Source organism: Micropterus salmoides, unplaced genomic scaffold, assembly GCF_014851395.1.
Source record: "Micropterus salmoides isolate LMB-PRFRI ecotype aquatic unplaced genomic scaffold, ASM1485139v1 Ms_hic_scaffold_6, whole genome shotgun sequence".
In the NCBI taxonomy this organism is placed as follows: domain Eukaryota; kingdom Metazoa; phylum Chordata; class Actinopteri; order Centrarchiformes; family Centrarchidae; genus Micropterus; species Micropterus salmoides.
The window spans coordinates 4,183,517-4,207,067 of record NW_024044348.1 but is presented as its reverse complement, the minus strand read 5'-3'; the positions used below and the strand labels follow the sequence as shown (position 1 = coordinate 4,207,067).

Genomic DNA, 23,551 nt, shown 5'->3' with positions numbered 1-23,551 from the left:
TTTCCCATTAACCACAGGTGAAATGAAACCCAATGTTGACGTCAGACAGTTGTTAGAGAATAACTGTTTCTAGCTGGTAAAAATTCACAGGAACCTTAAGAGGGGAGCTTGGTGTGCTGAAAAATAGTCTGTACCTGAAATTCTTTTGCTGGTGTCTTTTTAAGAGACAGCCTTGCCCATTCAGCAGGTTTAACCAGAAACACTCAAGAGAAACAAATTTTGTTGATATTTACACTCCTCTGACTGCTCCTTTATTATTTTTGTACCAACCTAGATGCCAGGATGAATGCCCAGTTGGCACTTATGGGCCGCAGTGTGCCCACAAGTGTGACTGTCAGAATGGGGCCAAGTGCTACCACATCAACGGCGCCTGCCTTGTAACGAGGGCTTTAAGGGCCCCAGCTGCCAGGACCGCTTCTGTCCCACTGGCTTGTACGGACTCATCTGTGACAAATACTGCCCCTGCAAAACTGCAAACACACTCAGGTACTGAACTGTTGGTCAAGCAGGCATGAAACTTTCTATGCTTTTCCACTGTACAACACAGTATAAATAGAAGAAGTTTGTGTTTGAATTACTTTAGCTTGTTTATTTAAATTAGAGAACTGTACATCACTATTACACTTTAATCAAAAAAGGCTGACCTCTTGTGCAGTTTCATCACATTTCAACAGATACATATAGTATTTATAGTGTCTTTTAATTGTTTTCTGTTTTTAGAATTTGTAATACAATTCTATCCTCTCAGCACATGGTTTGTTTTTTGTTTGTTGTTGTTGTACATGCAGAATAAAATATGCACTTTAAGATGTAGACTGCTTGACTAACTTCTAATCTCCTTGCTCTCTCAGCTGTCACCCTCTGTCAGGAGAATGCACCTGTGCAGCAGGATGGGCGGGGCTTTACTGTAACGAGACCTGTCCGGCAGGTTACTTCGGCGAGGGCTGCAGAGAGCTGTGCGCCTGTGCTAACGGAGCCGACTGTGACGGCACCACTGGAGCTTGTCTGTGTGCTCCAGGGTTCATAGTAAGTACAGAAGCACACCTACTCTGAGAAAAAGCTTCCCTGTTTGCTGAATGATTCTAATCACTGTGCCGCTTTAAATTAACATCAGGAGTTTCAGGTGTTTTATGAGATTGCTTTTGAATACTTTAACTGCTGTTAGTGTAATGTAAACAGACCAATTTAATCATGAAAAAACTTCTCAGGATATTTGTGATTCTACTTACATAACATAACAACATGAATACCATGACCACCACTACATACTACAGCAGCCTGTAACATACGCTGCAGGTTGCTGCTTTTCACCCACTGTAATCTCATCACGTAGACACAAACAGCGCAACACGTCCTCATATAGAAACAACAGAATAGGTCGATTGTGGATGTCTTCAAAACCAATGAGTGTTTTTAATGACTCCCAAAATGACATTTATGAGCGCAGCTGTAGGGTTAACGGTCAAAATGCATACAATCATGGTTTAGGCACACATCGCTGTGATAGTTAGGGTAAGGGGCTTCAGGGGGTTGTTGATGCCTTTAACAGGAACTAGAGCTAACGGTAATGTTAACTTGTGCTAGCGCTTACGGTAGCTAGTGCTACAAAAAACGCTAACACTAGCCAGCTAAGGCTACAAAACGCTAAAAAAAAAACCACTACAAAACGCAAAAAACCCACACATTGCAACACTAAGGCTAAAAGTACTACAAAAAACAAAAATTAATGTTGGCTTTTGGTTTCACACTGGTAAAGTAAAGTAAAATCGCCTAAACAGTTATCTGTGAATATCTTACTTTTTCATGCTCTTATCTTGTTTTTTTGTATTATTCTTTACACTTGTTAAAGCACTTTGTAACTTGTTTTTGAAAAGTGCTCTACAAATAAGGATTATTATTATTATTGTTATTAAGGGAATGGTTAGCAACATATAACACGATTAAAATAAGCAGGGGTGGAAATTAACTTTTTGGCTCACCTACCAATCGGAACGTAGCAAACAGCACATATAAATAAACGGGAGATTTACGGGGAAATATTTTAACGGGAGGATATCAGGAGAGAACGGTAAAACACGGGAGAAACCCGGGGGAAATCAGAGGGTTGACGGGTATGGACATTACAGGGGTAGCTAGCTAGCTAAATGCTAAAAACACTCCAGGTACTCCAACCACGACTTGACGGCTCCTGACTCAAATCCCCATCCTTACATATCTACGCCAATAAGACACAAGTAAACTGAAATTAACATACACAACAACCAATGCCCCTTATCCATGTGTCACACGATTTTAGATCCCTTGGTATAGCGGGGGACCGATTTAAGTGCGACACACAACCAAAAACATTGCTGATCCGCTGTAAGCTACCAAAAACATATTATATGGTGATAACATACTGAATATGTTTACCCGCCAACCCGCATTTGGCGCTTGGCGGATGTTAATTTCCAGCTAATAAGCTAACTAATATCATAAGCATAATTTATTGGCCCGGACAAAAAATAAACCTATTTTGTTGACTGACAGGGACGAAATCTGGACCGTGTACATAAGCATTCTCTATGGTCCCCTCCACGCATCCACGGCTATTTGTTTTAGTATCTTTGTGGGCCCTCCTCACATGAGGACCCTGTATACACAGTCCCCTTCCCACCCCTCCAGTCCTACACCCCTGTTGATTGATATTAGGGCTACAATGAGTAGCTGATTAATCTAGTTGTCGATTCACAGAAAATGTATTGCCAAATATTTTATAATAATTGATTAATCATTTAAGTCATATCAAGCACAAAAGCTAATCACTCTCTGGTTCCAGCTTCTACAATGTGAGGATTTGATGCTTTTCTCTGTTTCATCATAGTAAAAAAAATATCTTCGGGTTTTTTTCAGGCAACACAAGACATTTGAACATGTCACCTTGGACAGATTTTATACTATTTTATGACATTTTATAAACTAGATGATGGCAGACTGCTGACTGACTGCAGTGGTTAAAGTGTTACTGCAACTTACATGTAGTATTGCACTTCCATAAAGTCGGGAATCTTGTGAGAGACGGATTAATAAAAGATCAATAAAAATCAAAGCAGCAGGGGGAGATTTTTTTCCTGACTTTTAGTCCCTAATATGAGTGAAGCTCCAAAAATCCTACACTTCCCAGAATGCACCTTTCATAAGACTCTCTCTGCTTGGTAAACTTGCATGACTTTCAAACTCCTCACCTCCAGTTTGCAACTATATTTGAAAATTTGTAGTCATGCTCAGATAACCCTGATGACATCACTATGACATCATCAGGGTTATATTCTCTATCTGGACAAAGCTTCTCCAGAGCCGCTTAAGACATTATACCACTGTTTTTCTGGCTGAATAGTACTCCTCATGACTAGTAAACTAATATCAATATGTAAAATTGTTGGAGTGCCCCTTAAAGAAATAAAACTGAGGAACTGCAGAATTATTGATAGGATAGGAAAGACATAAAATTACTTTTTTTTCCTTTGCTTTTTCTTTACTATTACTACTGGATAATATTACTGGATCACAACCTGTGACGAGGGGTCACAAGTAGACATACAGTAGTTTTGCTTTAAGTGTAACCTACAGCTTTAGACAGAGTGCGGTGCTTAAATGACATTTTCACTACCTACCTCTCTTGGCACAGTTTTAAGAGAAACACAGTTTCTATGATCAGGAGGCACTGCCTGCTGCTAAAGCCCAGTTGAACATGAGACCTAATGAATCAACCAAAAAGATAACGTCCATTCTGTCTACATCATCCCAAGTCTACATTGCAGCAGCTGTAGGAAAACATCGCATATACAGCAAGAACATGCACAGAAGCTTCAACGGCACTTCAAGGGACATCTGCTGGTAGCTAAAGTACTGTATGTGTGAGTTAATTATATTAAAATACTACTAGAAAGGTTCATCCAGAAGCTTAGTGTCTTTGTTCTGAAAAATGAAGAAGTTGTATTCAATTGAGCGTCTTTCCAGACAACATGTGAAGATAATGTGTGCAGGCTTTTTTTTAGCAGCAGGTGCAGAACATGCTCTCTGACATGCTGAGGTTAATTTATCACGTGCTGTTGACTCTGCAGGTTTACTCATAGAGCTGCATGGCTTGTAATGGAGAAGGGCTACTGCAGGTGCAAACCCCATGATATAGGTCAACCTTGTGGAGGAAGAGAGTATGCAAATGTAAAGGGGTAGTGTTGTGTATGTATAAGCAGTAATAAGAATGTGGCTGAGAGTGAATTCAACATTTTATCTAGACCTCAGGCTGTGTGTGTGTGTGTACTCAGGCACAGTGGTGCTAAATGAGCTAAATTTGAGCTAAATGCTAACATCTTAGTTTAACATTATAGTATGCAATCTGTTGCTAAGTAACTACTGTGCAGCTCATAGAATCGTGATTAAAGGTAAATGCTAGATTTAGGTCAGGAAGGATTCAAAATTACATGTAGCAGTGACTGTGTGTGTTTTTGACCGATGTCTGCAGCCCAGCAAAGCAGCAACTGGTGAGAGACCCCTATGGTGACTGATCTTGCAGTGACTGCGTGGAGATAAGACAGGGACTTAAATAATCGGACTGAGAACATCAGGGATTTTCAGCAGATGAAAGCAGGATGAGCGCTGCAGATAAATGTCCGTTTGGTTTATAGCAGCTAAATTCAGAGTGTTGTTTTGATTTAAAGGGAATTTATGCTGCGCTGGTAACTCACAGTTTGGTACTCTCTGTGTGTCACTGTGTGGGCAAGAAACCAGCTTTAAACAGAATTTATATGTGGTATTGTCACCACTCTTGACAGATCGATCGATATCTGTAAACATGTGCAACTCTGAGCCAAGATTGGAAATCTGCAGAACAACACTACTGATCTGTCACACCATGAGGAACTGTTGAGTTGGTTTCAGCGAAAAGAAAAGAATTTTCTCCCAAACAAGTGTTACAAATGTACACAAAAACTTTGCTCTAGATAACGTACAGTATCTATAATAATAATAATAATAATCTTTATTTGTAGAGCACTTTTCAAAAACAAGTTACAAAGTGCTTTAACAAGTGTAAAGACAATAATACCCAAGAGACAATAATACAAAAAACAATACAAGATAAAAGCATGAAAACATTGAATAGACTAAAATACACGTTTAAGATAAATATAAAATTAGTAAAATAGAATAAAATAAAAGGGATAAAATAAAGTCAAATAAGATCAGGAAAAGCTCTCCTATAAAAGTATGTTTTAAGAAGGGACTTAAAAGAGTTCACTGACTCAGCCGACCTGATTTCCTCGGGCAGGCTGTTCCAGAGCCTCGGGGCCCTGACAGCAAACGCTCTGTCCCGTTTGACCACAAGGCTATAAGCCAAATTTGAACATTCGCCTGGTATATTTTGAAAATATTGTATTTTAGTTTATTTTCATTAAATTTACAGTTACAATTGTATTCCAGGTGTATTAAATGGTATTCAGTTGCATTATAATAATATGATATAATAATGTTATAATATTATGATGGTTTTGATGGTCTTTTTTACCAGGCGAGGATTAAAAAGTTCATATTTTTCTTTACTGCATCTCCATGTAGTTTGTAATGGTAAAATAAATATGTTAATTTACAATGGATTTATATTCCTTAGCTTCTGACCTTTCAAAGGCCAGAATTATGCATCTAAGCCAAATGGTTGAGGAGATATTCCTGATTCATTTTGGGTATGTTATTTTGTGCGTGTTTCATGGAAATAGGGGGTAAATAGCTGGAGGTTTTCGACAGGTTTAATGTTCCCTTTTGAGTTTTTGACCTCTACTAGCGCTGTCGAGCTGGGTTTTTTGTGGGAGGAGGTCCCTGCTTTGTTTGTCTTGTGCATGCGCGACACAGTCATACCAATGGTTTCACACTATTCTACTGATCCACAGATGGAGGTAACAGCCGAGAAAGGAAGGGGAACAACATGCTAGTAAACTTAGATGTAAACAATGCAGGACTGAAGTTACTTAAAAAAATCAGCTTTTCACATATTTTATGGTGAAGAAAATATTTTTGTTAGACCTCAAGGATAGACACAATTTAATTTAATTTAAAGCTTTGTTTCATTAAATTGTCAGATTGAGTCTTCATATTATAATCATTTAAGAAATAAACAAATGCACAAATATTTATGGACAAAAACATAATTTAGTAACATGTTTAGTCCGCCTGACTAGAAAGTTAGGGTGCTTTCACAACTGCCTCATTTAGTTTGTTTGAATCGTACTAGAGTTTTTTTCCCCCCTTGGTGCGGTTCGTTTGGGCAGGTGTGAATGCAGCAATCGCACCAAAAGCGGACCAAACAAGCGAACCGCGCCAGAGTTCATTTGAAAGCGTACCGAGACCTGAAAGCAAACGATCCAACCACCGCATTTTATGATGAACAGAGATGTGATCTGAGCATTATTTCCAAAGTTAAACCACTAATGAATCCTTCTGCTGACCGTGAAATGTGTTCAGCGATCTTATAATTGATCAAAGCCAGGTATAAGCTATTTTTATGAAAATCATTTGGTAACGTATATTTGTCCCTGATTAACAGGTCAAAGCTGTTAAAAAAGGAAGGCAAGTAGTACTCCATTTACCCTGTCAGTTCATTAAGTCCATAAAACATTTGTGACAGCGGTACCACAGTATATTGTAGCCCTGAATTACTTTGTCTCTAGTGTCTTTGGACAGCTCTTTGGTCTTGGCCATGTTAGTAGTTGGATTCTTACTGATTGTATGGGGTGGACAGGTGTCTTTATGCAGCTAACGACCTCAAACAGGTGCATCTAATTTAGGATAATAAATGGAGTGGAGGTGGACATTTTGAAGGCAGACTAACAGGTCTTTGAGAGTCAGAATTCTAGCTGATAGACAGGTGTTTAAATACTTATTTGCAGCTGTATCATACAAATAAAAATAATTTGATTATGTCTCTCACAGTGGACATGCACCTACGATGACAATTTCAGACCCCTCCATGATTTCTAAGTGGGAGAACTTGCAAAATAGCAGGGTGTTCAAATACTTATTTTCCTCACTGTACATGTCCTGTTTTTACGTTATTATTCGTAATAGGCTATGCGGTCGATCTGCAGTCTAACATTACTAATCATGCTTATAATAAATTATCACTTCATGAGCTCTTTGCGACACAGATCAGAAGCATTAAAGTGCTGCATAAACTTCTGTCGGTCACCGGAGTTTGATTTCCCCACGAGGGTCCTGATGATGCAGGATGACAATCGCCAAAGCTGTCCAATCAACAAGTTACCTGTACGTCTGTGTAACGTCACGGTTACTTCTCTCAGTTAGTTTGTAAAACTGCATCGTGAACATGAACCGGACCAGAACTGAAATGCAACAGCGGATCCTTTTTTCACTTGGTTTAACAGAACTACAGGTGTGAAAGCTTTGTTAGATTTTTTTATTCATGTGTAAACTTCAACATGAAATAAATTGAACTGATGCAGTGAGGTATATAAAGCACATAAAGCTGCTGCTTAAGGTGCTGCGAGCCACCAGGGGACTTCAACCTGCCAGATAAATCAGTTTTATCGGTCTCTATGTATCTGTAAAATACAAACGTAAGCTATGGTTTAAGTTAGGGAAAGAGAGCATTATGGTCAATGTTAATGTTAGGAAACACTTCAAACTGTGGTTACGGTTTAAAAAAATTAAAAGAAAACATTATTCGTATATCTGTGACGGGATGTGAACTCAGCTCTTCCACGTGAAAGTTAGATGCACTTCACAGCCATCGAATACCATAATCAGCAGAACATAAAGTTTATGACATGTTGCATTCAGCCAGAATATTATTTATATCCAAAAACTATGCAGCTGCGGTAGAACCTCCGCAGATGGTTATATTAATATTGAAAACCTGTCATTCCTGATAAGACTGATAAGAGTAAAATAGCTTATAATTATTTAATATAAATCCTTTTATCAATGATTTCCCAATAATTAAATCAGACAGAAGCCATTCTAAATGATATCAAGTGATGTCTCTTACATGTGCAATGAGCCTACATGCTTCTAGATAACTTTATTTAATTAATAACTTTATTTATTTTAGTAATTTTTTAGCCTCTAAAATGTGCTTATGTTTTTTTACCGATTACTGAAACTGATTATAAAAAGAGTCAAAGTGTTTGTGACTCTCTGAAATGACTGCGCATAGGGAAAGGTTTTTGTGGCTCTTCACATGTAGCACCTGTGATGCTAACAGTGCTGTTCTTCTTTGAACTGAACGGGATTCATAAGAAAAACATCTTAGTTTTTCTGTAACCTTTTTCTCACCAGGGTAAGTAAGTAAAGTTTATTTAGTATTGCACCTTTAGATCAAGGTCACAAAGTGACAAACAGTAAAAGTATTAGAAATAAGACCACAAAAAACAGTAAAGAAACAACAATAAAACATAAGAAACAAACAACAGACCTTAAAAACACACACACAATTACAAATACTAGGCGGCAGGAGGCAAAGGCCAGTTTAAATAGGAGTCGGCTACTTTTTAAAGGCGTCAACAGAGACCACAAAATGTAACTTTATATGAAGACATCCACAGGGTCAGAGCCACCACTTCAAATGCACAATCTCCTTTTGTTTCCAGTCGGACACAAGAAACGACCAGTAAGCCCTGGTCAGAAGAATCTAAGTTTCAATTTCAGCCAACACAATATCCAAACAGAAATACAAACGGTAGAAGTATGGTAATTATACTAATATTAATGATGACAATAATATGCCTGGTAATAGTTATAATTGTAGCAAAAGTAGTGTAGTGTTGAGTACATGGTTGAGCACATAGAGATTGAGCAGCAACACTGGGGCAGCAGGAAACCCGCAACCCCAGATCCAGACTCCACAGCTCCAGAGCCAGAAACACCTGCAGGAAGTGATAGGAGGAGAGAGGAGAGGAAGCACAAGACTACGGGAAGAGAAAGTAGAGGAGAGAGGAGCTCAGTGCATCATGGGAAATCCTCCGGCAGTCTAGGCCTATAGCAGCATAACTAAGTGGTTCAGGACTCACCTGAGCCAGGCCTAACTATAAGCTTTATCAAAGAGGAAAGTCTTAAGCCTACTCTTAAATGTGGAGATGGTGTCTCCTGAACCCAAATATAAGGGTGGAGCAGGTCAGAGATGTACACAAGTACCTGACCATGCTGGGCTCGATGTGTGAAAACAAGAATCTTAGAATGATTTCTGAACCTGACGGGAAGCCAGTGTAAAGATGACAGGATGGGTTGATGTGAGTCGACCTGCTGAGAGCAATCCTCTCTTTTCCAGGAGCCTCCTGCTCCACACTGTTCCACACATTCACACCTGGAAGCTGGATGGCAGTGTCGTTCTGCCATTACTATCTATAAAGGAAGGGTTATTAGCCTGCTGGACTGGTACCACCTGCCTCTAACTGATGGGAAAGCATGTAATTGATGTGTGTTTGAGTACAGTTTAAAGAAAAACACTAACCAGTTTATTTATTTATTTATTTATTGGCTCTGATCTTAAAGAAAAATAAAAACAGGCGGATAAAGGTCCACATACCTCTTGGAATTCAGAATTGCTTGATAAATATCAGCAACCATCGATCCACACGTGTTTATTATTCCAGAGGTCACTTGTTAGAACTCCCACTTCCCCAGGGAAATCCTGATGATTTTCCTTATTGGGCACCACACACGTTATTTATTAACAAAGTTTTTTTTAAGTCCTTAATTCACCAACTTTTTAATAAGGCTTCTCTCTTCTCCTGTTTTTGCACATTTGGCTGGCTTTGTGAATATTAGATTAATAGCGATTTAAAGGCAGCAGGTTGGAGGCAGGCAGCTTTAATTAGCACAGTTTATGTGTTGAAGGCCCTGATCAATGCGACAGCATGCTGGAGGTTCAGGTTGTGTGGAGCTGGCTTTCACAGCAGGCTAACAGCGCACAATAAGGTTAGACGTTCTGCTAATGTCAAGCTGTCCTTCTAGCTTGTCTGACCATGTCCTCTACTGATTGGACAAGCACAGACATCATGTTTCTCTGCAGGGGCACCATCGGTGATGATCGCCTCTCTCCTCCATAGTACATGTGATTGTTTGCCGCATCTACGCCATCAAATTTAATGCGGTTGTGGGTTTATAATAAATTTAAAGATGAACCCTGAGCAAATCCTGTTTCCCTGGAGTTGAGCTGCAGGAGGCGGAGATGCTGGTGAACACATGCTGTCAGTCAAGTTCCTAAAACTCCAAATGTGCACACACTCAGGTGCTCATACAGTAGCAATGATACAGGCCATCTCATGAAGAATGGAAGAAGCACAGACTGCGAATGAGCGGAGCACTCCTCATGAAACGACTCTTTGGAGCTCAACACGCTGCAAATAAAGAGAAAACGTGCAGATAAAGAAAACATATTCACATTTACATTTATTTAGCAGAATGACAGCAGTAGAGTCGCACAACTGTAATTATCCATGCATATATAAAATATGATGCAATGCATTGTGGGATTGCTGCCATAGAGTAGTGTACATCTCATGGACCGTAATCGGTTTGTTTCACTGTGGAATTTTTGAGGCTTTATAAAGAAAAAATTTCACTCAGAGATTCACATAAATGCAGACGACAGTTGCACGTTCATAAATTTTGAGAACCCCCACAGAAACTGCTGCTGTGTAGCCAGTAGAGCCTGACAGATACTGGAGTTTTAGAGGCAGATGTTGATATTTCGTTTTAAAAAAAGATGTGATTTATTAATAGTAATTTTTAAAACAAAAGAAAATGACATAAACAATGTTCAAATGGATTCTGTAGATTTGTTGTTGTTTTTTCATTGGGACAAAGATGCACACTGCGCTCACGTGTGAAAGATCAGCTGGTCAGTGTTCTCTGGTGGACAAATGATTTAATAATAATGTTCTAAATGACCTTAAACTCAATTTGGCATTTCTGTACAGCAAGTTCTTGTTACTTTTTGGCCAACATATACAGTACTGATAAATCTAAACCATCAAAGGCTTCACTTGGCCTGATTACATATTAGACATCTACAAATACACCTTGAGAAGTCAGGCTTGTAGTTTAAGATATCTGCAATATATTTTGCTTCTATATATTTAAGATATATCAAAATAGATTTAGACTTCTAGAAATCAATGAAGTCACAGATATCACCACACCAATATATCATTCATTACACTCATGGGAATCACAATGTAAAATATCTCTAACTCCTCTCTCTGACACAGTGCGATATCTCTACTGTATTAGTTATTTAGGTTTGTTATTCTAATCTCTTTTGCATGATCCTATCTTCCCTCTTCATCCCCCTCAAATGTGTCTATTAATATTTCTAAGAACTTAAGAGAGTGTAGAAATGATTGAAAAAGGTAAATTTAAGTCACTGTTTATTTCCAAGTAGGTTTTCACATTCAAGGAATTGGTCTGGGTGGGTGAGCGTTACAAAGTAGGAGAATGTACAAGTACCACAAAAAGTAATCTTAAATATTAATTTTCTATAAATGACTACAAAATTTGTACAATTCTGTAAAAAGCTGTAAAGTGATTAAAATAAATTAACACAATTTTGAATAATAAAAACCTTTATATTATTTTATTTAATTTATTTTTATTACTATTTTTATTTAAGCCAATTGATTGATCGATTGATCGAGCTACAGATACCATCAAAAGGATAAAAACACAATAAAGCCAGACAGCTTATTTCCATTGTCTTTGGTTGGAGTAGTGGCCGGTATGTACTGTAAATCAAGATTGATTTGATGTTTGTGGTTTTAAAATAAGTAAAAAGAGATAGAATATGAAAAAAAGAGAAAGTAGAAAAGCTGAAGTAAGTTAATGTCACACTTTCTCTGTGTCTGTCCATTGTGTGCAGGGTGACGACTGCTCTATCAGCTGTCCTGCAGGCCTGTACGGGATCAACTGCACCTCACCGTGCTCCTGCCACAACGAGATCTCCTGCTCACACATTGACGGCTACTGCATCTGCAGAGAAGGTTCTGTTGGGCTCTGGGAGCCTCTATTGGTTACAGTTAGAGGTCATTCATTTATGATGATCAGTGGATTTCTGGAGGCACTAGTCATCTACATAGTGTTGGATTTTTCCATTTTTGGTGTAGCCTATGTGCAGTGTTGGGAAGGTTACTTTGGAAATGTAATAGGTGACCGTTAAGTTAAGCTATTTAAAATGTACTATTGCAATTACTTTTTCAAGTAAATGTAACTTATTGCATTTAATTATTTCTAATCGATGTTTTCAACTGTTAACCATTTCCCAAAAGACAGCTTGAGAGGCAGTTTAACTGGCAGACGAGTGAGGCTGCAAATTCAAACATGAGAACCAATCAAAAGCATCAGAACAGCATCAAACTTTACTAAACGGCTGTGGCTGGAAATGGCAAAGGAAGACATTGTGCACATGAAAAACATGCAAAGCAGCATACTGAATATTATTCAACATATAGCCGAGCTTTTTACAAAAAGTATTCAGATGTAACCCCCTATGTAATCATGAACATTATCAACTGTAATTTAATCACACAAATTTTAATAGTAATTGTAATGGATTACAGTTTCATTGCAAATTACGTAACTAAATTGTCGGCTAGAACCTAGACATAACATGCAGAATAGAGACTCCACACCCATTCCCAGGAACGACCAGCAGCACAGCTCAAATTAAAGTTCAAAGCAGTTAACTAACAAGAATTCAGAAGTCATCAGTGTCGTTACGTACTTCTTCCCTCTGTTTAGATGCTGATGTGGTGCTTCCTCTTGGCGTCAGACACGCCCCTCTTTCCTTTTACCGATTAAAAAAAACTATTTAAAACATGTTGACATTATTTTTGAGTGCAGAAGGTTTTACCTTTTTGCAGGGATGCGTTCAAAAGTGAAACAGATACAGAAAAAAACTAAGTACAGTATCGGTCCTTTTAAATTAGCTGAGGTTTTACCACTGTGTCACTGTCTTGACACATCCTGTAGTTTTGTTTTTTGATCACAAAGTGGGAGATATGGATGCTCTCAGAGTTTCATGATGTCTTTGATTCTGAATTACATGATGGAGACTGACATTAATGTCTTTTAGTACTCGGCTGCACGTTTATCTGAACGATAAGCACAAATGCTGCATTCTGGTGGTTTACGTACAGAGTGTTTATCAGCTGGCCAGCAATCGTGTGAATCCAGAGTTTCAAACAGCGACCTTACTTTTCCTCAACCTGCCTCACCTTCTTGGTCTCTACTTTGATTTGCTGTGTTTCTCTGAATGCCTGTTGACATACCCAACCGAATGGGCATCAACTTGTTTCTTTTAAAGTTGAACATATATACAGCAGCAACAGCTGTAATTCAAAGCACCATCTCTCTTGTAACTGCACTGCTTTCTTTCTACCATTGTAGCTGCAGAAACTCATCTCTGCCTCTTCGATCTGTTCCAGTTTGTTTTGCTCTTTAAGTCTGAGGGTCTCACACCAAAACACAGACGCTTACTGCAAACACATCGGTGCAAAACTTTTTGCCATAAGACTCTGTTATACCTGTGATAAAACCATGTTTTATTGATTTGTTACCCACTAAGAAATATCCAAAGAACATAAAGAAATCGTTGTTTACAGTGTTAAAGTGCTTTACAGTACAACAGCTGCTCTGTGGAAAAGCATCTTTTAAAATCTTGACAGTCAGTTTTACTTTCCTAACTCTACCCATCCTTCTTATTCCCTCCTTTAGGGCTGAAACGAGTAGTCGATGAATTGATCAGTCGAAAGACGGGAAAATAATCTGCAACTATTTTGATAATTGATTAAGTCATTTTTTAACATATACTAGTTTCAGCTTCTGAAGTGTGAGGACTTCCTGCTTCCCTTCATCATATGTCAAAAGTAAACTGAGTAGCTGTTGTGTTTGTACAGTTGGTCTGACAGATCAAACAAGCTGATTGGCTTTAGGGGATTGTGATAGGCCTTTATCACCATTCTTTTCTGACATTTTTTAGACCGAACGAATAATAGATTTACTGAGAAAATAATGGGCAAATGAATCAATAATGAATATAATCATTAGTTGCAGCTCTACTCTCCATGCCCATTTAATTGTCTATATCAGTAACTGTGAGGTTAGTTTTGATTATCATCAATTTTATTGTTTTTTGATTATGCCTTTCTTATTGATTAAGAAACACCAAAACCCTTCTCCAAAATGACCATCCCAAAATGTAAAAGTACCTACTTTAACGATCTCCAGAACTTTTCCTTGTTTCATATTTTGTTCTCCACTTCACTTAATATCTTCCTTAATATCTCTCAATATCAGCATCTTTAAAAATTTATGCGCCACTGAGCCTCGTGGGGAACATGGGTAATTAAAGTGGAAAGACATCTGAGGCGGAGCGCAGAGCCAGGGGCCAGAGAGCTTTGGCTAGAACAAGTGGGTGTCTGTCTTCACCCTGTAAACCCTTATTTCCTTCTTCTTTTAGAGCTATTGAGGAGAAAACTTACAGGGGAGAAGTTCAGGCAGATTAAACAGGGTTATCAAACATGTGTTGATCATGTTACTATAACCTCCTTTCTGCTGGATGCTTGTCGAGCAAACATTAACACTAAATTTATTTCCTAAAGAGACATAAGGAGTTATTGGGTCCAGCTGGTCTGCACATCAGAAGATTATTTGCAATTGTTAAAGAAATTACACAGAAGGAAGGAGAGAAAAGGAAACTCATAACTTCAATGTAATGTTTTATTTATAATTATAAGGAGTGCTGTTTTAGCACTTTTCCTTTTTCACGATGAAAGCCAGTAATTGCTAAAAAAGTTGTTGTTGTTTATGATTCATAGCCGAGAAACACCTCCATTATCAAGACATACACATTCTTTTTAAATGCATTTGTATGCATTTATTAGATAGCTCACCGTAGAGAGATGATAGGAATAAAGGTGGAAAGATGGACATTGACGTGCAGCAAAGGTCGCTGGTGATTTGCACCTAAACCCCCAGACCAACAGGCTCCCCCGGTATGTCCACATTATAAGAAGAAGCAAGAAAAAACAGGATATAAAAATACTTCAAATATTTAAATAAAGATTACAAAATGATTTACATTAACTGGACTAGAATAACACACTTTCGTCAAAAGGTTGAAATGCTTCATACACAGAATATTGTCTCGCTCCCGATGAGCTAGCAAGAACTCTTTCCACATCAAGACTCAACATCAAAGTGTTATCTGCTTATAATTTAGTGATGCGTGTACAGTTCATACACAGTTTTGTAAAGGATCATTTGTGTTTTCTACAACTTGGGTCATATTTTCTTAGTTCTGGCCATCAGTCCTATTTACAGTATATCACCACACTGTAAATAGGAAGTCAAACAGATCCAGAAACCTGAGCAGTCAGACGATCAAACGGGAATTAAACAAACCCCAAGAGAACACAAAGGTGAACATTATAACCCAACTAACTGTCACAGTCTACAGACTAATCTCCTGCTTCAGCTTCCTGCTGTACTTGCCATAGATGTGTGTAAACAAATATTGTCCTTGCAAATACGGATTATTAATGTTTCGGGTATGTTCACTTTAACTTTTACTCTCAAATAAAGTGGTTTACATAATCTGGATAATGTGGATAAACTGTAGTCTCGTTTTCAACCTGTCCGATCATGTGACTGCTCGTGTTTCTAAGTAAGTACGACTAAATAAATCAATTACTTTGTCATCATAACTGATTGAAATCGTGGTCTAAAACCCACATTGAAATAACAATAAATGATTTAAGTGATGAGTATTTTTAATTTTCTAAAACCAAGATGCTTCATGGATGCTCATAAAATACAGGAAGACTGTAGACTGATGGTCTTTGGACTTTGTCTCTGTCCAGGTTGGCAGGGTGTGGACTGCTCCATCCCTTGCTCCAGTGGTACTTGGGGACTAAGCTGCAATCAGACGTGTCAATGTGCCAACGGGGCGGCCTGCGATCCCGTCAACGGAACCTGCACCTGCTCCTCGGGCTGGAGGGACGAATACTGCGACGTACCGTGTCCTGTGAGTGCTCGTGGCTCAGTCGTTCTTTCACGTGACAAAAGCTGCAGCAATGTTTTGCAGAAAGGGTCTGGATTTAATAAATTAATTAACACTTCTTCTCTAGTATGTTGCATAGTATATAATTTGTTATTAGTTTAAAGACTATTTAGTTTTAAGCTAAAGTGCATTTATATATTTTGGTCTGGTGTGTTCTTGCGGTTGTTAGGAGGGATCATACGGGCTGGACTGCAGAGAGAGATGTGACTGTGTCAATGCTGATGGCTGTGATCCAGTGACCGGCTTCTGTCACTGTCTTGCAGGTTGGACAGGTGAGTTATGCAGCCATGGTTTGGCACTGATAAGCACTGTGACGGGAATGAAGGCCCACACGTAGCCACAGACTCAAATGGTAAAGTAAAAAACAGTTTATGAAGTTAGGAGATCAAATGAACTAATTTAATTTCTGTCTACTACTTGCATTTATCTTTCTTTGAACGCAATTGCGTTCTGTCTGAACACACATTCAGAATGTCAGAAAATGTTGTGGGTTGTGTCTAAACATGCGTCTCTCAGTGTCAGTGTGGATTCTTATATTTGGTTAATGGGATGCGTATTAATTCCATGAGATGGACAAGTGACATGACATCAAGTTTGAATGATTGTAACTGATGTTAATAATAATGCCATACATATAGCCTTGAACAAAAAGTTTGCTTTCTGTTAAAAAACATAAACAAACGTCAAATACACACAGATTCGCTGGTATAAATTGCTCTTTAGTCTGTTCTGTACATCCTTCAGAGGACACACCTTAATGAGCCACATCCAGCCCCTGAATTGAGGGCTTAGAGGACAAGTGAAGCAGGCATGGGAAACACCAGCACAGACACACTCAGGGGAAGAAGGGAAAAGAGTCTGAGGCTGAACAGAAGGAAGAAGCAGGCGGTGCCTCTGACACCATGACAAGAATGGAGACAACAAATCAATAAGACACACACAAAAAAAAATCAAACTTACAATTCTAAAACTGGTGGAGATTCAAGCTTGGATGAGTTTGACAGCGCAGCTCTGTTCAATAATCCAGCTTCACAAGAGGTATCCAAAGATATAAAGCACCTTTCAAGTGAGACCTGGCTTTGCGCTCAGATTCTTGTGTCCCGTGTGTTTTTTTTATTTTACCACAGCAGTGACATTCCACCTCTTTCTTTGAAACTGTTTTTACTTTAATAAATGTCATATTTAAGTTGGAGCTCTGCTTCTTTAACCCGCCTATTTCAATCAGTAGAGTCATGATGAGCGATGATCGATCTGATAAATATGTAGAGGGCATTTTAATTTACTGCCAGAGGGAAAACTGGTAATGAAATGACATTGAGATGAACTTCAATATATTGATTGAATATTTAGATCAAAGTTTAGAAGACATGAAAACACATGTTTTTGTTTGTCTGAAGGTTTGTGTAACTACAGTTAAGGTGATGATAATTAGTCCTGTGAGATAATAGACTTTTCCTGTGATCCATTATGTTCCCAGTGGGTGAACAAAACTACATTAAACTGCTTTTAATTCAGATTTGAATTTTTGACTTTCTGTTGGAGTAATCCTTTCAGATATTCATCTGCTGTTGAGGTAAATTTTAGACAAGAATGAGGGGGCTATGTGCTAATTTCAGTCTGAACACTTAGGTTGGTGTATCAAAGTAAAACTGGGGTTCATCTAAAAAGACTGACCATCAAATGAAGGGTGAGAAAACTCTTGGTTTTATGCAGATAGGTACAGTCTAACAAGCTGCCAATTTCCCCTAGTGGTTGACTGTGTGACTGCAAGAAAACAATCTGCAGCAGAGTTGGAGTTTGTGCTTGGTGAGTAAGTTACATTAAAATCAGTGGGTGGCCAACTATCATACCATATCCAATTCTTGTTAACCTTAAACGCCATTGTTCTGCCACCATAATGGTCAAACAGAACTAGTTCATACGATGTGTTCTCTGACCACCTCGCAAATCAAAAACGGCTGCACTTGAAGGTGGGAAAAATAGCCGGCCATCATAACGAAAGAGGACGTGCAATCTAATTTAAATACGGAGATAACTGTAAAATAAACTTGACAGCCTCTCTTGGAAGACATTCATAGTGTTGCACTGAGTTGTTCACATGAAAAGTGAAAAAGAAGAGAGCCAAGAGAGAAATACAGACCCTGGCTCCTTTCTCACCTCCACACAGCCGGCCAATCACGGCATGAAGTGGCATGAAGCATGAAGTTACAGAAAGTGTCGGACATAGCCATCCCAAAAGGTGGCAATAATGTTAGTATGAAAAAACAGGAAATAGATGTGCACCAGTGAACGATCAAACAGCCACATAGAAAGCCTCTACCAATTTCACAAGTGTAAAATGAACAAAGGGAAAGCAAAATGTTTCTGGATCACCACTGTCAACACTTTGTTTAGCCAGTGGGGAGTACCTCCTTCTTTTCTTTTGAGAACTGCATCGTGGTGATCGTGTCCCCAAACTCCACACTCAAAGTCCAAGCAAAATCAGTCTGCATACGGATATCTTTGAGTATACTGAATTTTTGGCACAGTAAATATTTAAAACCAAGAAAGAATTAGTATGTAGTATGGAATTGGGACACAGCACATGTTTATGAAAAGGAATAATCCAGGAAAGAAACGATGAATATATTTGCAGCACTGCAAAAAAAAAAAGGAGGAAACCACAGTTACTTTTCGGTGTTTTCCTTCATTTGTTTAAGACTACGCAGGATCAGAAGCTTGATGTTCCTTGAGTCAAATCAGATTTTTAAATTTTATTTCAGTGCTGCTGCCACTTGGGAAATGAATACTAGTTGCGCTCCATAATATCCTGCCCCCACCTTCTCATCCTCCACCTCTCTTTTTCCTCCCTTTGTTTTAACTTCACAGCCGAACGAATAGAGTTTCTGATTTTCACCCGCTTTGTGGCTCAGAGGTAGTTTATTAATTGAGTTATAATGGCTGCCTGTGCCCCACTCTCATATTCTCTCATATTCTATGTCAAAGAAAGTTTCTAATGAGCTGCAGACAAGCCAGACATGAGGAGGGAAATGTACTGTATTTGCACATACACTATTCTTACTCTGTCTGTTTCGCTTTCTGTCTGTTTCTATATTTAGATGTGGTAGTAAGCTTATTCCTGTGATGTGTGTGTGTAACTAAGAATTAATTTAATGTTAGTCTCTTGGGCACTGCAGTCTGTAGACTGTCCCCTGTGAGCAGTGAGGGCTCTGATCCATTCTGCATGCCAGCTTTTGTGTAGACAGACTCCTGCCTCTTAGGACACACACAGACACTTACACATACATGCAAGACTGATGAAAGAAGGAGACACTACAGCGAATGATTAAAGGGTAAAAAGTCTCGGGCAGAATTTGGGAAATTTAGGTTTTTTGCCTAAAATGTTTGTTCATGCAAACTAACATTTATTCGTACATGTGCAAACGCAGTTTAGAGGCCCACACTGTCGATGAGAAAACTGATACGGTATTAGCTACTTTGCATATTTTTTGAATGTCAGTGATTGATTGGTGTGTATACTCAGACCAGCATGGCTAATAGTGTGTGGCAAGACCACGAATACCTAAGCACATGGACATTTGTCCTTTTTTTCTGACGTTTAAATGAACAATTACTCAGTTAATCACAAGATGAAAACGAAAATGATCATTAGTTACGGCTCTACAGTAACTGACATTTATTACTTCCTGTCAGTGCCTTCTGTTCTTTCTTGGAGCCATTTTGATCTGCGTGCTTAAAGGATAAGGATGGCAATATTCTGTATTTTTCTTTTTGTAAACAAATCCCATGAAAAGCCCAAATTTAACAGTGTGTTATTTCGTCTCCCAACACATTCTTACTTTCTGTCTGTGGCTCTCGGCTCCAAGCCCACCGGTTCCTAGTGAAACTTTAAAAACAGCTCACAAATACATAGTTTTAGGATTACTTTAAAAATGTAATCCGGTACAATTACAAATTACTAAATAATAAAAAATGTAATCAGTAACGTAATCCAAGTACCACAAAATAAAACTAATGTAATAGGCAAATGAAGACAAGAGAGTATCAATGATGCGTTGTCTGCACATGATTTGCTTTGCACCACCATGGCAGGATCTGGCCAATCAGTGACAAAAAAAACCTTTGTTTTGTAGGTAATTCTTGATGTTATTTAAGAGTTTGTGATTTGGAAAAGCATTCTAAAATGTTTTGAGTCATCTTCTTCATCTGTTTTTGGCGGGATTGCAATACCGTCTTTTAAAAAGCATATTCCGCCACCTACCGTACCGGTGTCTGTATAACAGCAGATACTGTGTTTGAGAGAGACGGTGATGTCGTACACAAAATTTAGCTTGTGCATTATTTTGAATGTTAATTATTTCCTACTTTTTTAAAGATTTGTTAGATAGCGATCTAATTTCATTCAGCTTGCCTTTAGTACACCAAACACTAATTCTCGCTTTCTCTCTTTCTCGCTCCCATATTAATAAATATGCTGCTAATGACTTATACATTCTTTTGTTTATTTTAAAATTTTCACATGTTGATTTCCTGTCTTCCTTTGCCGTGTCTGAGCGCAGTAGAGCAGCGATGAAAAGCAGACTCCCTCTGGGTCCTAGTGCCCGATCTCTGCAGGGATTTAAATTATGAAGCAGAGGAAACAATCAGAATGATTATTTTAAGCCAATAAATACAAATTATATTTGTATTATTCTATAGTATTTATCAATGTACTTGCTTCTCTTTTGTGAGTACATGACTGCACTGTAAAAATAAAAATAAAAATCTAAATTTAACAATTTTTTAATTATTATTAGGGGGGAGCTTAGGACCATGTTAGGGTGGCTTCAGCCCCCTAAAATAGGCCTAACGACACCCATGCTGTAACGTAATACAGTTACTGTTTTTATGTATCCTAAATACATAAAGCCTTTACATCTAATCCATTACTCCCCAAACCTGAAGGCTGATGTTATCCAGTGCAGCAGCGAGGCTCCCTGATGGGTTTTAATAGTTTCTGGACAACAATGGAGCTCAATGGCTCAGAGGAAGAAGATATATCAGGATGTGATACACACACAGAACTTGTTAGGAGATAAATTCACTGTTGGTTTGAGCCTTTTCACAGGATTTGTTGACAATAAGAAATCTACAGCCGTATCCTTTAACAGAGAGATGAGCATAGAGGGATTGTCTCTTTGTGTCTTTCATCTGTCACGTCCCTCCTCTCCTTCACACTCAGTCCTCCCCTGCTTACTCAGTGTCTGAGTAGGTGCTAAAGATGCCTTTTCCTAATGCCCCCCCCCCCCCCACTCTCTTTTTTGCATCATTCTCTCTTCTCCTTTTTCAGGTTTAAGTGACATATCTGAAACTTTCTGAGTCAGTTTGACTTCACTTAAAAGCTGGGTTGCTAAGAACAAAGCCTCTTGCTTTAATGTAGACTAAATAGGTGTGTGTGTGTGTGTGTGTGTGTGTGTGTTATATGCAGGTGTCCATTGTGATAGTGTGTGTGAGGAGGGACGCTGGGGACCCAACTGCTCCTACAGCTGCACCTGTGAGAACGGAGGCTCCTGCTCCCCAGAGGACGGCACCTGTGTGTGCGCTCCCGGCTACCGCGGCACTAACTGCAGAAGAAGTAATGAAACATTTGACGCACGCACATTTCATCTCACACATCCTGCACTTACACTACCCTGGCTGTGGTGAGGTGGGGAGAGATAAACTAAAATTTGCAACAGCACAATTGAAAGTGAATTGAATTATATGATCTGATCTCTAAAAGTATTAGCATTCAAATGTGTTTGGGCATAAAAGTGCTGTTTGTGAAAAATGGTACCTGTCAGACTGTTGTACCAGTAACGTGTTCATGCATCAATAATATGAAGTAATGGTTTCCCTGCTTTCAGATCAGTTGCAGGATTACATGCTTCTTTACAGGTTGAGAAAGGATCTTCAACACTTTTCATAATGTCTAAATGGAATTTACTGCAATGTAATGTGCGAACAGGGATGTTCAGAGTTTGTTAGATGTGTATATATTTTTTTTTTAGATACAAGCTTCCACACATACAATTTCATTTAAGCTTTTGCCCACAAACCAGCATGAAATTTGGTCTGAGGAAGGTTTATGACTGAACGCTTGTGTGTGATTCGATAAAATGAGCAAATCCTAGTGCTCTTTTTTTAATAATTACATATGATAGTCTTTCAAGGGACAAGATTGTTTATCATTATACAATACAAAGTTTGTAGTGCCTTCATGCTACACACACAGAACTTAACATATAAATAAGTGTATATTAAAATATGGTAACATATAAAATAAAACATTACGTACAGTTTTTAATACATATAGACTTGGACAAAATTGTTGGTACCCTTCCGTTAAAGAAAGAAAACCCGACATCCCTGAAATAACTTGAAACTGACAAAAGTAGTAATAAATTAAAAATTATGTATTATATTTTATACAAGTATAAAACGAGAAGGGAGTCTGTTTAAACAAGTCACTAAACTACACTAAAGATACAAACAGAGTAAAGAGAGGCTGCACGTCCAGCTGATCAAACCAGCTACACCTGAAGCAGCCGCAGCCGGAGGCTCTGTGAGTAAAATCAGCTGATCGCTGCTGCGCCACAAAAGCCTTTAATTGATGTGATGGAACGCATCGACCAATCAGTGACATGTGATGTGACCAGCAAATAAAAATGTACAGAGACGTGTTAAATGATACCAGAAGATGAAACCAACGGAAAGCCATGCTTGTGGTGAGAAACCTGCAACAGTGACGAACATGCATGAGACCGCAGCCGAAGGTGAGCGGCCATTAAAATCACACGTGAACTCTGCCTTTTTTCATACAGTTAATGGTGCAGGCACAGCTTCTCTTTCTTTCGGTGTGTTGCTTGAATGTTTGGCTGCAAGCAAACAATACAAATAGTAATTTTTTGCCGCAATGTGGTTACAAAAAGTATCGATTGAAGTGCCGGTTTGACTGGAGAAGTTTCGATTCTACTTGATACTGGGCTGTTTCGGTCGATACCATAAAGGTATCGAGTAGCGATACCCATCCCTAATGCACACCTTCTTTAAGTTTAGTGTTTTTGACATTAATTCAATTCAAATTAGCTTTATTGGCATGAATGTGTAACAACAATATTGCCAAAGCATCATACAAACTACATAAGAACAATCAACCCCATACATTTCATTAAACAAGTAATTAAAGCATAAAGTAATTAAATCGTGTGTGTGTCTGTGTGTGTGTTAGAAAAATTTAAATATATTAAAGATTTAAATAAAATAAATAAATAAAACAGTAAGCTTTTGTGTGTGTGTGTTAAAAGAAATATATATTAAAACTTCTAATAAAATAAATAAATAAATAAAACAGTAACATGTGTGTGTATATTAATAGACAAAAAAATAAAAGTAATTAATTGATTAAAAATAATAATAATAATA

At 38.3% G+C, this 23,551-nt stretch overlaps 1 protein-coding gene across 1 annotated transcript in view; it reads left to right on the top strand.

Annotated features, from left to right (window-relative positions):
* LOC119889986 (multiple epidermal growth factor-like domains protein 11) overlaps window positions 1-23,551 on the top strand; it is a 159,830-nt gene that overhangs the window by 102,023 nt on the left and 34,256 nt on the right. The window contains 7 exon segments of the mRNA XM_038700963.1: window positions 275-372; window positions 375-486; window positions 852-1,026; window positions 11,909-12,029; window positions 15,909-16,072; window positions 16,278-16,380; window positions 21,576-21,722. Coding sequence (XP_038556891.1) covers window positions 275-372; window positions 375-486; window positions 852-1,026; window positions 11,909-12,029; window positions 15,909-16,072; window positions 16,278-16,380; window positions 21,576-21,722 — 920 coding nt within the window.